At 44.2% G+C, this 14362-nt stretch overlaps 1 protein-coding gene across 1 annotated transcript; it reads right to left on the bottom strand.

The window, feature by feature from the left end:
- Positions 1-3700: 3700 nt before the first annotated feature.
- LOC311139876 (GRIP and coiled-coil domain-containing protein 1-like) lies at positions 3701-14235 on the bottom strand. Its single transcript, XM_084174867.1, has 3 exons — positions 14170-14235; positions 9468-10689; positions 3701-6316 (listed from the first exon to the last, which is right to left on the bottom strand). The coding sequence occupies exons 2-3, from the start codon at positions 10608-10610 to the stop codon at positions 4931-4933; spliced, it is 2529 nt and encodes an 842-aa protein (XP_084030993.1). The 5' UTR covers positions 10611-10689; positions 14170-14235; the 3' UTR covers positions 3701-4930.
- Between the last annotated feature and the right edge of the window lie 127 nt (positions 14236-14362).

Here is a 14362-nt window from a genome sequence, read left to right as displayed (position 1 = left end):
GCATATGCACCTTTTTATTTTGATGAGTTTAAAACTCATAAAACTCATAAAAGGGGTGAATTACATTTAAGTGACTACATTGAGGCTTTCATCAGTCTCAGTATTTTCTATTGATCAAGCACAAACAAATCACACTACATTGAAACACCTCTAAATATCCAGGTTACAAAGTCTTAGATTCCAGATTTCAGTTTAGGGTTATATGTATGTACAAAGGTATGTGGACACCCCTTCAAATTAGTGGATTCGGCTATTTCAGCCACACCCATTGCTGACAGGTGTATAAAACCGAGCACACAGCCATGCAATCTCCATAGACAAACATTGGCAGTAAAATGGCCCTTACTGAAGAGCTCAGTGACTTTCAATGTGGCCCAGTCATAGGATGCCAACTTTCCAACTAGTCAGTTCGTCAAATTTCTGCCGTGCTAGAGCTGCCCCGGTCATCTGTAAGTGCTGTTATTGTGAAGTGGAAACGTCTAGGAGGAACAACGGCTCAGCCGCAAAGTGGTAGGATAGACAAGCTCACAGAATGGGACCGCCGAGTGCTGAAGCGCGTAAAAATCGTCTGTCCTCGGTTGCAACACTCACTACCGAGTTCTAAACTGCCTCTGGAAGCAACGTCAGCACAAGAACTGTTCGTTGGGAGCTTCATGAAATGGGTTTCCATGGCCGAACAGCCACACACAAGCCTAAGATCACCATTCACAATGCCAAGCGTCGGCAGGAGTGGTGCAAAGCTCACCGCCATTGGACTCAGGAGCAGTGTAAACGCGTTCTCTGGAGTGATGAATCACACTTCACCATCTGGCAGTCCGACGGACGAATCTGTGTTTGGCGGATGCCAGGAGAACGCTACCTTCCCCAATGCATAGTGCCAACTGTAAAGTTTGGTGGAGGAGGAATAATGGTCTGGGGCTGTTTTTCATGGTTCGGGCTGGGCTGCTTAGTTCCAGTGAAGGGAAATCTTAATGCTACAGCATACAATGACTTTCTAGACGATTCTGTGCTTCCAACTATGTGGTAACAGTTTGGGGAAGGCCCTTTCCTGTTTCAGCATGACAATGTCCCCGTGCACAAAGCAAGGTCCATACAGAAATGGTTTGTCAGGATCGGTGTGGAATAACTTAACTGGCCTGCACAGAGCCCTGAGCTCAACCCCATCGAACACCTTTTGGATGAACGCCGAGTGCGAGCCAGGCCTAATCGGCCAACATCAGTGCCTGACCTCACTAATGCTCTTGTGGCTGAATGGAAGCAAGTCCCTGCAGCAATTTTCCAACATCTAGTGGAAAGCCTTCCCAGAAGAGTGGAGGCTGTTATACCAGCAAAGGGGGGACCAACTCCATATTAATGGCCGTGATTTTGGAATGAAATGTTTGACGAGCGGGTGTCCACATACTTTTGTATACTTGGTGCACAGTAGACATGGCTGAAACTGAGCTTATTTCTTTAACGTTATAGTGGTCAATGAGTGCATAAAACACATGTAATACACACATTATCTCTTGTGGTGTATGTGCAGGGTTTTTTAACAAAGTTGACAGTGCCAGTCCTAGCCAAAGCCGCTCCAAGCTAATTCAGCTAAGATATTCATCCATCAGCTAACATCTTTCCTAAACTACAACCAATCCTAATATTTCAGGTTACCAGTGAATGTAAAACCAATGCAGCTGATCAGAGCTTCTGCCTCACTCACTGTACTCCCTTTTGTCTGTCTACTAGGCCTGCGTTTATATAGGCAGTCCAATTCTGATCATTTTTAAAACTTTTTTTTACTTTAGACCAATCAGATCAGCTCTGAAAAAGATCTGATGTGAAAAGATCTGATGTGATTGGTCAAAATACCAATTAGTGGAAAAAAGATCAGAATTGGGCTGCCTGCGTAAACGCAACCCTATTGTTTCTCAAGTAGGTACTGTATACAGTGGGGAAAAAAATATTTAGTCAGCCACCAATTGTGCAAGTTCTCCCACTTAAAAAGATGAGAGGCCTGTAATTTTCATCATAGGTACACGTCAACTATGACAGACAAAATGAGGGGAAAAAAATCCAGAAAATCACATTGTAGGATTTTTAATGAATTTATTAGCAAATTATGGTGGAAAATAAGTATTTGGTCAATAACAAAAGTTTCTCAATACTTTGTTATATACCCTTTGTTGGCAATGACACAGGTCAAACGTTTTCTGTAAGTCTTCACAAGGTTTTCACACACTGTTGCTGGTATTTTGGCCCATTCCTCCATGCAGATCTCCTCTAGAGCAGTGATGTTTTGGGGCTGTCGCTGGGCAACACAGACTTTCAACTCCCTCCAAAGATTTTCTATGGGGTTGAGATCTGGAGACTGGCTAGGCCACTCCAGGACCTTGAAATGCTTCTTACGAAGCCACTCCTTCGTTGCCCGGGCGGTGTGTTTGGGATCATTGTCATGCTGAAAGACCCAGCCACGTTTCATCTTCAATGCCCTTGCTGATGGAAGGAGGTTTTCACTCAAAATCTCACGATACATGGCCCCATTCATTCTTTCCTTTACACGGATCAGTCGTCCTGGTCCCTTTGCAGAAAAACAGCCCCAAAGCATGATGTTTCCACCCCCATGCTTCACAGTAGGTATGGTTTCTTTGAATGCAACTCAGCATTCTTTGTCCTCCAAACACGACGAGTTGAGTGTTTACCAAAAAGTTCTATTTTGGTTTCATCTGACCATATGACATTCTCCCAATCCTCTTCTGGATCATCCAAATGCACTCTAGCTAACTTCAGACAGGCCTGGACATGTACTGGCTTAAGCAGGGGGACACGTCTGGCACTGCAGGTTTTGAGTCCCTGGCGGCGTAGTGTGTTACTGATGGTAGGCGTTTGTTACTTTGGTCCCAGCTCTCTGCAGGTCATTCACTAGGTCCCCCCGTGTGGTTCTGGGATTTTTGCTCACCGTTCTTGTGATCATTTTGACCCCACGGGGTGAGATCTTGCGTGGAGCCCCAGATCGAGGGAGATTATCAGTGGTCTTGTATGTCTTCCATTTCCTAATAATTGCTCCCACAGTTGATTTCTTCAAACCAAGCTGCTTACCTATTGCAGATTCAGTCTTCCCAGCCTGGTGCAGGTCTACAATTTTGTTTCTGGTGTCCTTTGACAGCTCTTTGGTCTTGGCCATAGTGGAGTTTGGAGTGTGACTGTTTGAGTTTGTAGACAGGTGTCTTTTATACTGATAACAAGTTCAAACAGGTGCCATTAATACAGGTAACGAGTGGAGGACAGAGGAGCCTCTTAAAGAAGAAGTTACAGGTCTGTGAGAGCCAGAAATCTTGCTTGTTTGTAGGTGACCAAATACTTATTTTCCACCATAATTTGCAAGTAAATTCATTAAAAATCCTACAATGTGATTTTCTGGAATTTTTTCTCTCAATTTGTCTGTCATAGTTGACGTGTACCTATGATGAAAATTACAGGCCTCTCATCTTTTTAAGTGGGAGAACTTGCACAATTGGTGGCTGACTAAATACTTTTTTTCCCCACTGTATGTGGTACTTAAATACTTTTTCTTCAGTTTGTTTTGTGAAGTACTGTAAAGGCATTTGGTCACTTGGGAAGCAGTAAACTGCAGTTTGCAGATAAGAGTATTGATCATCCTGGTGTTAATTTATTTATAATAACCTAGTTTTTTTTTTAGATACAATTTTTTTTAAATGGTTTCTGATGCAAATATACTGTTAGTGTTACTAATAAAAAAGTTGGAGACAACTGTGCTGAATGATAACTCAAAGGCTGTGATACATCCATGCACCCACACGTTTAGAGAATCGCTGATTTATTTTTTAATCTTTATGTTAAGAGGGAATCAAAAATATGCGTTTCAACAATAAGCATTGTATTATCCACACAATAAAACGGTATACTAAACTGTAATTACCAACCAAAGTATTCAGTTTTTTAGCCCTCAGATTATCATACAATTATGTACAACACATACAGGAGCGCTAGCATTAAAGGGATACTTTATCTACTTCCCCAGAGTCAGATTAACTCATGGATACCATTTTTATGACTTTATGAAGGAAGTTAGTTTAGCGAGCCAATGCTAACTAGTGTTAGCGTGATGACTGGATCTAATAGCAGTCACCATAGACTTCCAGTCATTGCGCTAACGCTAGTTAGCAACTTCCTTCAAACTGCACACAGAGACATAAACATTGATTCCATCTGACTCTAGGGAAGTAGATAAAGGGCTTCATTGCCAAAATCCTGAAGAATCTCTTTAAAGCTACTGATGCAAACAAAGATTCACCCATTTAGAATGTTATTGTATTTCTGCATGTTCTATTGATTCCCGGGGTCATTTCATGTTTTCATGTGTACCGGTGAGATTTGCCCTTCAAGCAGGCAGAAATACAGTCGCTATGAAGAGAGATAACCAGTGTTGTAAAGAGAAAAACAACTCTCACACAGGTCATAAAGACTGAGGTTTGTTATCGAAAAGTTAACAGATTCTGTCGGTCAATATTTGGTTACCTTCTTTTGACAGAAACTTTGGAAACACAGATGTGAGCCTCATTTTATCTTATCAAAGAATCAAAACAACCAAATATTCCTAAACTATGCTTCACATAGTGGCAAATACAAAAACAAACCCACACTTCTATATCCACTCATTAGATTTCGAAATCCAATGTTTTGTGTGCTTCTTTCACACAGAAAGCAATCATTTTGAATAAAGTCTTGAGGAAAATCAAACGTAATAAACATTGTCAAAGCTCAAATGTTGGTTGCCATTTCATTTGACACCACACTCCTGGGAAAACAACACACCAAAATAAATATACTTTATTCAGGAAAACTAAACAACACTTTGACTGTCGGAGGAATGTTTCAAATGAGCTCTCATTATTTACAGAGTGAGGCGCTGAACTCTTCTCCTCCATCATCATTACCTCATCCCTGCCGTCCACCACGCCTGGTTCTGGTGCTGTTTGACCACCGCCTGCTTCTCCTGGGGGCTGAAGTGCAGGATGGTCAGTATGGCTGTGAGGGTCTGCTGACGCCCCCTGGTGTCCTGAAGGGTGAGGAACTTGTAGATTACGTTCTTGAGGTACTCCAGGTTGGCCCCCTCCCTGCCCTGGTCCCTGTGCCGTTTGTCCAGCTGGCCCCGGAGCTCAGCCACCTCCTCATCGTAGCGCTCCCCGTTGGCGATGAGCCTCCCCTGCAGCTGGTGCACGTCCTCCTCCAGCCGGTGCTTCTGCCGCCGCAGCGAGCCGATCTCCACCTCCTTTCTCGCCAGCTGCTCGGCGTACAGGAGGAGCGTGGGCTCGTTGGGCCCCACCAGCCGCAACGCCTGGGTGATGATGTCACTCTCCTCCTGCGCCGGGTCATCCATGTTGTTGGCGTTGTTGCTGTGGTTGCTGCCGCAGTCCGCGGTCGCTCTGAAGTCCGCCCCCGTGTCTCCTTCGTCGCTGTGGTGACCTCTGTAACCAGTGAGACTGTAGCCGATAGACTTTAGCTTCTCCAGCTCCTGGTCCTTCTCTTGCAGCAGGCCCATGGTGCGGTCCCTCTGCCGGTGCAGTTCCCCCTCCAGCCTGAGGAGGCTCTCTCTGTACTGGGCCTCAGCCCGGTCAAGCTCCTGTTTATGACCCTGCTGCAGCATCCCTATCCCCTGCTGACACTCCTCCAGCTCCCGGCGGTGCTTGGCCTCCGCCTCGTCGCCATGGATACGCAGGTTGATGTACTTCTCCTTGAGCTCAGCCAGCTGGTCACGGGCCTCCTCCAGCTCTTTGGCCAGGCTGCAGTCTTTAGCGTTCTTGTTCTTCAGCACCACCTGCGCCCGCACCTTGTAGCGCTCAAACTCCTCCTTCAGCTGCCGCAGTTCCTGCTGGTAGTAGAGCGCCGAGGCCTTCTCCCCATCTGACGACTCCCCCCCACTGCCCGTTCCCTGACCCAGCCCCAGCTGCCCCTCCATCTCAGCCAGCTTCTCTATCTCCATGGTCTGCTCTGGTTGGTTCCTCTGTGTGGCTAGCAGAAGAAGCCTCTTTACCTTCTCCAGGCGCTCCTTCAGCACATTCACATCCAGGTTAGCCTCGTCCATGCTGAGGTCCAGAGGGGAGCCCCGGGTGGAAGCGGCGATGGCCAGGGTCTTGTTCTCCATGTCCAGCTGCAGGATGCGCTCTCTCAGCCGGTGGGCGTTCTGCTGGTCCCTCTGCCGGGCCTTCTCGCAGGCCCCAAGCAGCTCAGACAGCTCAGAAACCCGCAACTCCAGGCTGGCCACACGGCCCTCCTCCAGCTGGGATTGCTCCTGCAGACGCTCCTCTGCCTGCGACGCCTGCAGATAGAGAGATGACAGGCACATGACAGCCATGAGACACAAATGGACAATGGAAGACAACAGTACATGTATTGTGTTCTTTCTTCCTCTCCCTGAAAAACAAATGTCCTTATAAATGCCATGTTATTCTCTACTATGGCATTTACGTTTTATCAAGCTATTGTAGAAGTGCTCAGAAAGTGACTTTTGAAACAGAATGCCAAAACATTCAAGCGATATAGGTGCTCAAAGTTGACCTATTTTGCATACCCCCCACCATACAATGAGACATCCATGTCTTCATCACTGGAAAATATATAATTTAAAAGCTTACAAAACAGGGTTGTGAAACTATTTAATAATTTCTAGGGAAAATATTGTTTTAATAAAAAGTGTATTTTTTAAACTGAAACGTCAATTATATAATAACACGTAAACGCATTTTTTTTCTCCATATTTGCATATGCTGTAGCTTAGACCCTATTTTACATCATCTAAGGTTTTTGTGTTGTGCCCGCCATCGGTTGAGACAACATGCTCTTGAATACAGGGTGGGTGTCAAGTTTTGGCTGACAAATATTCTAAAATGGGAATACAATTTTAATGTCAACTTTCAAATGGAACCCCAAAGATGGTTGGAGGTCCACACATCAGAAAATGTTGACTTGAATGGGAATATCGGTTTTAAATTATATACTTTAAATCCTCCATAGGAAACCTATTGAAATCATATAAATATACAGTGCATTCGGAAAGTATTCAGAACCCGACTTTTTCCACATTTTGTTACGTTACAGCCTTATTCTAAAATGGATTACCGGTAAATTGTTTTTTTCCCCCCTCATCAATCTACACACAATACCCCATAATGACAAAGCAAAAACAGGTTTTTAGAAATGTTTGCTAATTTATTAACAATAAAAAATGGAAATATTACATTTACATAAGTATTCAGACCCTTTACTCAGTACTTTGTTGAAGCACCTTTGGCAGCGATTACAGCATCGAGTCTTCTTGGGTTTGACACTACAAGCTTGGCACACCTGTATTTGGGGAGTTTCTCCCACTCTTCTCTGCAGATCCTCTCAAGCTCTGTCAGGTTGGATGGGGAGTGTCGCTGCACAGCTATTTTCAGGTCTCTCCAGAGATGTTAGATAGGGTTCAAATCCGGGCTCTGGCTGGGCCACTCAAGAACATTCAGGGACTTGTCCCGAAGCCACTCCTGCATTGTCTTGGCTGCGTGCTTAGGGTCGTTGTCCTGTTGGAAGGTTAACCTTCGCCCCAGTCTGAGCGCTCTGGAGCAGGTTTTTATCAAGGATCTCTCTGTACTTTGCTCCGTTCTTCTTTCCTTTGATCCTGACTAGTCTCCCAGTCCCTGCCGCTGAAAAACATCCCCACAGCATGATGCTGCCACCACCATGCTTCACCGTAGGGATGGTGCCAGGTTTCCTCCAGATGTGATGCTTGGATTCAGGCCAAAGAGTTCAATCTTGGTTTCATCAGACCAGAGAATCTTGTTTCTCATGGTCTGAGAGTCCTTTAGGTGCCTTTTGGCAAACTCCAAGTGGGCTGTCATGTGCCTTTTACTGAGGAGTGGCTTCCATCTGGCCACTCTACCATAAAGGCCTGATTGGTTGAGTGCTGCAGAGATGATTGTCCTTCCGGAAGATTCTCCCATCTCCACAGAGGAACTCTAGAGCTCTGCCAGAGTGACCATCGGCTTCTTGGTCACCTCCCTGACCAAGGCCCTTCTCCCCCGATTGCTCAATTTGGCAGGCCGGCCAACTCTAGGAAGAGTCTTGGTGGTTCCAAACTTATTTCATTTAAGAATGATGGAGGCCACTGTGTTCTTGGGGACACATTTGCACAAATTTCTAAAACACCTCTTTTCGCTTTGTCATTATGGGGTATTGTGTGTAGATTGATGAGGAAAATCATTACATTTAATCCATTTTAGAATAAGGCTGTAACGTAACAAATTGTGGAAAAGGGGAGGGGGTCTGAATACTTTCCGAATGCACTGTATCTTTAAGATATTTTCTAATTTCTCTCCCTCATAAAGGTATACCTTTCAATTAGTTAGTGTTTTTACTGATATGAAGTTTGTTTATGAATTATTAAGTGATTCAAACTTGTAATTCTGTTACCAAATCTGTAAACACCAGACATCCACAGACGTTGAAAAGTTGTTGAAATTTGGTCAGTCCTCCCTGGCCGGACCAAATCTGAACCAATCATAGACGTCTATGTTTCACAAGTTTGGACAGTACAGTAGAGCACAGTAAAGAAAAGTACAGTATAATGTACTTTATTGTACATATCTACTTTACTGAACTCTACTGTGATGTCCAAACTTGTGAAACATAAGACTTCTATGATTGTTTCAGATTCGGTCTGGTAAAGACCAACCAAATGTGGTCTTGTTTGGGGGCAAAGCTCATTATAATAATAGCCGTGTGTAGAATAATACCCAAATGTGCAAAAGAAAGATATTGCATATTTCTACCTTTGTGTACCTATTCAGGATACATCACCATGAAGAGAACGATATTCATAACCATAATTATGCATTTCTGGACAGTACAGATCAGGGACCCATGATGTAATTCCGTTACCGGGTGTAAATCCACTTCACCTACTGTAGTTCAATAACCAAAAGTAATGTTTTTAAGCTCAAGGTGTCATGCCATTGCTGAAACCCCATTCTTTCTGCAGACATCTTTGAATCTTAATTCAGAGCGGACATTTAACAGAGTTTTTGGAAAATGTGGTAGCATAAAAAACTGAGGGAGATTTTACTGTAATTCTGTTACCAATCTTTGCATCTGCAAAGTTCTTCCAGTAAATGTGTTTTTGTGAAATTCTGTGTAAATTGTTCAAAGTAGTCCTTGTGCATAGAGTTGTATGGTTTGTTAAACTTTGAAATCAATGGTTTTAGTTTGGCATACATAAATCCGTTACCATGGAATAGTCTGTATGGAAAATGGGTCAACTTTGAGTATCTTTATCTCCTGAATGTTTTGGCATTCAGGTCCAAAAAGTCACTTTCTGACCACTTCTCCATGAGGAAACATGCATGGAAAGTGTTCTTTAAATCAAATGGGATGCTGTTAAAATGTAATTGAATTCAAATGGATATACCCTGCAGTGTTCCTAATCATTACCATACCTTTCTGATCTCATGCTGCATCTGCTGCTGAAAGTGGTTCTTTAGCGCCGTCAGCTCCCGCTGCAGCTCCTCCACCTGTGGGTCTGGCTTGTTCCTCTCTGCCTCCGCAGCCTGCAGGCTCCTCCTCATCTCCTCCCTCTGCTGGGTCACCTCCTTTAGCCGGGCCTCATAATCATGCTTCCGATCTGCGGCCTGTGTGACCTCCAGCAGGACCTCCCTGGCATCCTCCAGCCGAAGCTCGGCATCCTGCCTCTGGCCTCTCTCCTCCTGCAGCAATTTCTGGAGCTCTCTGAGCATAAGGGCGTGGTCGCCCTGCTCCTGTTCTCTCTCATGCTGCTGGGTGATGACCCGGGCCTTACTCTCCACCAGCTGCTCATGCAGGGTGTGGATCTCTGCTTCATGCTGCCTCCTGGCCTCCTCCAGCCTCCCTTGGAGCTCATCCATCTCCTGTTTGATCTTCCGCTTGTCGGCCTGGAAATTGGCCTCCATCCTGGACTTTTCCTGCGTGACCGTGGCCAGGGAGCTGGTCAGGGTGGTCAGCTGGGTCTTCAGCTGGAGGACCCTCCGGTCGGCCTCCATTGAAGAGGTGGGTGGGGGTGTTGGTTGCTGCTGAACCTCAGACCCTCCACTACTGCTGGAGCTGATACCGCTCTCTGACCCACTAGCCTCCTCAGACCTCTGGGACACTGAGGGGCCTCCAGGCCCGGTCGCCCCCATCTCTCCTGGGCTACTACCCTGCTCCTCTTCAGCCTGGTCGCCCTTGGTGCTCCCACTGGTAATGCTGGTAGCAGTGTCAGCGGAGGCTGCAGTGTCAGCGGAGGCTGCAGTGTCAGCGGAGGCTGCTGTGTCCAGACTGTCCTCGCTGTGCATGGAGCAGTGATCATCTGGGAAGTCAGAGGTCATATAGCTGCCACTGGCAGAGCCATCATCTCCACGCTGGCTGAAGTCTACCTCCTGGGAGACGGTCAGTACCTTCAGACTAGCCTCCAGAGCCTCCTTCTCCTTCAGCAGGCTCTTGTAGGCCCTGACCACATCCTTGAAGCGTGTTTGATACTGGACCAACTGCTTTCTCTGAGTCTCTATGGTGTCCACAAGCTCCTTCTTGCTGGGGCCACCCACAAAGCTCATCCCAAACTTCTCCATGGCTCAGTGGGTTTTTGGTTTTATTTTCAGTTGCTTGACTTTCATCTCGGATCCATGATTGCTGGCTCAAACAAAAACCCTGCATGGGATATAGTAAGAGGAACCATTGTTAGACAGCATCATAAAACATAAAATAGTAGCAAGCTAACGTTAGTGCCAAAGATACATTGCCTTCAGAAAGTATTCATACCCCTTGACTTATTCCACATTTTGTTGTGTTACAGCCCAAATTCAAAATGAATTAAATTGGTTTTTTTTCCCCTCACCCTACACACAATACCCCATAATGACAAAGTGAAATGTTTGCAAATCTATTGAAAATAAAATACAGACATCTCATTTACATAAGTATTCACACCACTGAATTAATACTTAGTAGAAACACCTTTGGCGGCGATTACAGCTTTAAGTTGTCTTGGGTATGTCCATTAGCTTTGCACATCTGGATTTGGGGGATTTTCTCCCATTCTTCCTTGCAGATTTTCTCAAGCTCTGTTAAGTTAGGGCAGTGGTTAACAGCAATCTTCTGGTCTTTCCACAGATATTCAATGGCATTCAAGCCTGGGCTATGGCTGGGCCACTCAAGGACTTTCACATTCTTGTTCTGAAGCCATTCCAGCATTGCTTTGGCTGTATGCTTGGGGTCATTGTCCTGTTGGAACGTAAATCTTCTCCCCCAGTCTAATATCATTTGCACTCTGAAGCAGGTTCTCTTCAAGGATTTGGCTGTATTTGGCTCCATTCATTGTTCCCTCTATCCTTATCAGTCTCCCAGTCCCTGCTACTGAAAAGCATCCCCATAGCATGATGCTGCCACCACCATGCTTCACGGTAGGGATGGTGTTAGACAGGTGATGAGTTGTGACTGGTTTTCTCCAGACATAGCGCTTTGCATTCAAGCCAAAGAGTTTACTTTGTGTCTCATCAGACCAGATAATATTTTGCCTTATGATCTCAGTCTTTCACATGCCTTTTTGCAAACTACAGGCGTTCTGTCATGTGCCTTTTTCTCAGGAGTGGCTTCTGTCTGGCCACTCTTTCATAAAGCCCAATTGGTGAAGTGCTGTAGAGTGTTGTCCTTCTGGCAGGTTCCCTCATCTCAGCAAATGAATGCTGTAGTTCTGTCAGAGTGGTCATTGGGTTCTTGGTCACCTCCCAGATCATGGTCTTTCTTGCCTGGTTGCTCAGTTTGGTTGGACGGCCAGCTCTAGGCAGAGTCTGGGTAGTTCCATATTTTTGTCAATTTCCCCAATGATGGAGACCACTGTGCTCTTGGAAACTTTTAACACTCTAGAAATGGTTTTATACCCTTCCCCAGATATACACTACCAGTCAAACGTTTGGACACCTACTCATTCAAGGGTTTTTCTTTATTTTTACATTGTAGAATATTAGTGAAGACATCAAAACTATGAAAAAACATATGGATTCATGTAGTAAACAAAAAACAAATCAAAATATATTTTATATTTGAGATTCTTCAAATAGCCACCCTTTGCCTTTGACAGCTTTGCACACTCATGGCATTCTCTCAACCAGCTTCATGAGGTAGTCACCTAAAATGCATTTCAATTAACAGGTGTGCCTTCTTAAAAAGTTAATTTGTGGAATGTATTTTCTTCTTAATGTGTTTGAGCCAATCAGTTGTGTTGTGACAAGGTAGGGGGGGGGGTATACAGAAGACAGCCCTATTTGGTAAAAGACCAAATCCATATTATGGCAAGAACAGCTCAAATAAGTAAAGAGAAACGACAGTCCATCATTACTTTAAGACATGAAGGTCAGTCAATACGGAACATTTCAAGAACTTTGAAAGTTTCTTCAACTGCAGTCGAAAAACCATCAAGCGCTATGATGAAAATGGCTCTCATGAGGACCGCTGCAGAGGATAAGTTCATTAGAGTTACCAGCCTCAGAAATTGTAGCCCAAATAAATGCTTCACAGAGTTGAAGTAACAGACATCAACAGTTCAGAGGGGACTGTGTGAGTCAGGCCTTCATGGTCGAATTGCTGCAAAGAAACCACTACTAAATGACACCAATAAGAAGAAGAGACTTGCCTTGGCGAAGAAACACGAGCAATGGACTTTAGACCGGTGGAAATGTGTCCTTTGGTCTGGAGTCCAAATGTGAGATTTTTGGTTCCAACAGCTGTGTCTTTGTGAGACGCGGTGTGGGTGAACGGATTATCTCTGCATGTGTATTTCCCACCGTAAAGCATGGAGGAGGAGATGTTATGATGTGGGGGTGCTTTGCTGGTGACACCGTCTGTGATTTATTTAGAATTCAAGGCACACTTAACCAGCATGGCTACCACAGCATTCTGCAGCGATACGCCATCCCATCTGGTTTGGGCTTAGTGGGACTATCATTTGTTTTTTAATAGGACAATGACCCAACACACCTCCAGGCTGTGTAAGGGCTATTTTACCAAGAAGGAGAGTGATGGAGTGCTGCATCAGATGACCTGGCCTCCACAATCCCCCGACCTCAACCCAATTGAGATGGTTTGGGATGAGTCGGACCGCAGAGTGTAGGAAAAGTAGCCAACAAGTGCTCAGCATTCCAGGTGAAGCTGGTTGAGAGAATGCCAAGAGTGTGCAAAGCTGTCATCAAGGCAAAGGGTGGCTATTTGAATAATCTCAAATATAAAATATATACAATTTGTTTAACACTTTTTTGATTACTACATGATTCCATGTGTTACTTCATGGTTTTGATGTCTTCACTATTATTCTACAATGTAGAAAATAGTAAAAATAAAGAAAAGCCCTGGAATGAGTAGGTGTGTCCAAACTTTTGACTGGTACAGTATGCCTCATCACAATTCTATCTCGGAGATCTACGGACAGTTCGTTGGACTTCATGGTATAGTTTCTGCTCTGACATGCAATGTCAACTGTGGTACCTAGGCAGGTGTATTTCTTTCTAAATCATATCCAAACAATTGAATTGGCCACAGGTGGACTCCAGTCAAGTTGTAGTGACATCTCAAGGATGATGAAAAGAAATTTGATGCTCCGGAGTTCAATTTGGAGTGTCATAGCAAAGGGGTGTGAATACTTATGTAAATGAGATATTTCTGTATTCTGTATTATATTTGCAAACATTTTCGAAAAACATGTTTTCACTTTGTCATTATGGGTTAGTGTGTGTAGAAGGGTGAGAAAAAATATATATTTAATCAATTTTGAATTCAGGCTGTAACAACAAAATGTGTAATAAGTCAAGGGGTATGAATACTTTCTGAAGCACTGTAACGTTACCTTCTGTGTTAGTGCTGTCTACTGGTCTGTTTACTTTACAAGACAGATTTCAACCGACATGGACAGACAAGTTGCAAATAATAATGTATTATTCGGCAACTAGCTAGCTTGATAGTTCGTTAGTTGTCATGCTAAGTTACACAACAATCTGGAATGGTCTTCGCGAAAGACCTCTCTCTCGCCCTCTTCGACAGCATACCATTTGCAACAAACAGTTCGATACACCGATGTATAATCAAATTTACACTAATATAATCAGAATGTGCAATATCGTAAATTTAAAGTAAACTCACCTTCAGAATACGACTTCTCGACAAACGATGGTTTCCCAAGCTATTTCCTGTTCTTCACAGTGGGATTTTTTTTATGTAAAAAAAAAAAAGCACCAGAAGCAGTCTGTAAAAGCGGCCATCTTGCAAAGGTCGAAATAATTGGTTATCTGTCAAATACAGAGAAGATTCTCTGTATTCAACATTCTCAATAAAC

The sequence above is a fragment of the Coregonus lavaretus genome, assembly GCF_964263955.1.
Source record: "Coregonus lavaretus genome assembly, chromosome: 13".
NCBI classification, from domain to species: domain Eukaryota; kingdom Metazoa; phylum Chordata; class Actinopteri; order Salmoniformes; family Salmonidae; genus Coregonus; species Coregonus lavaretus.
This window is presented reverse-complemented; position numbering and strand designations above follow the sequence as displayed.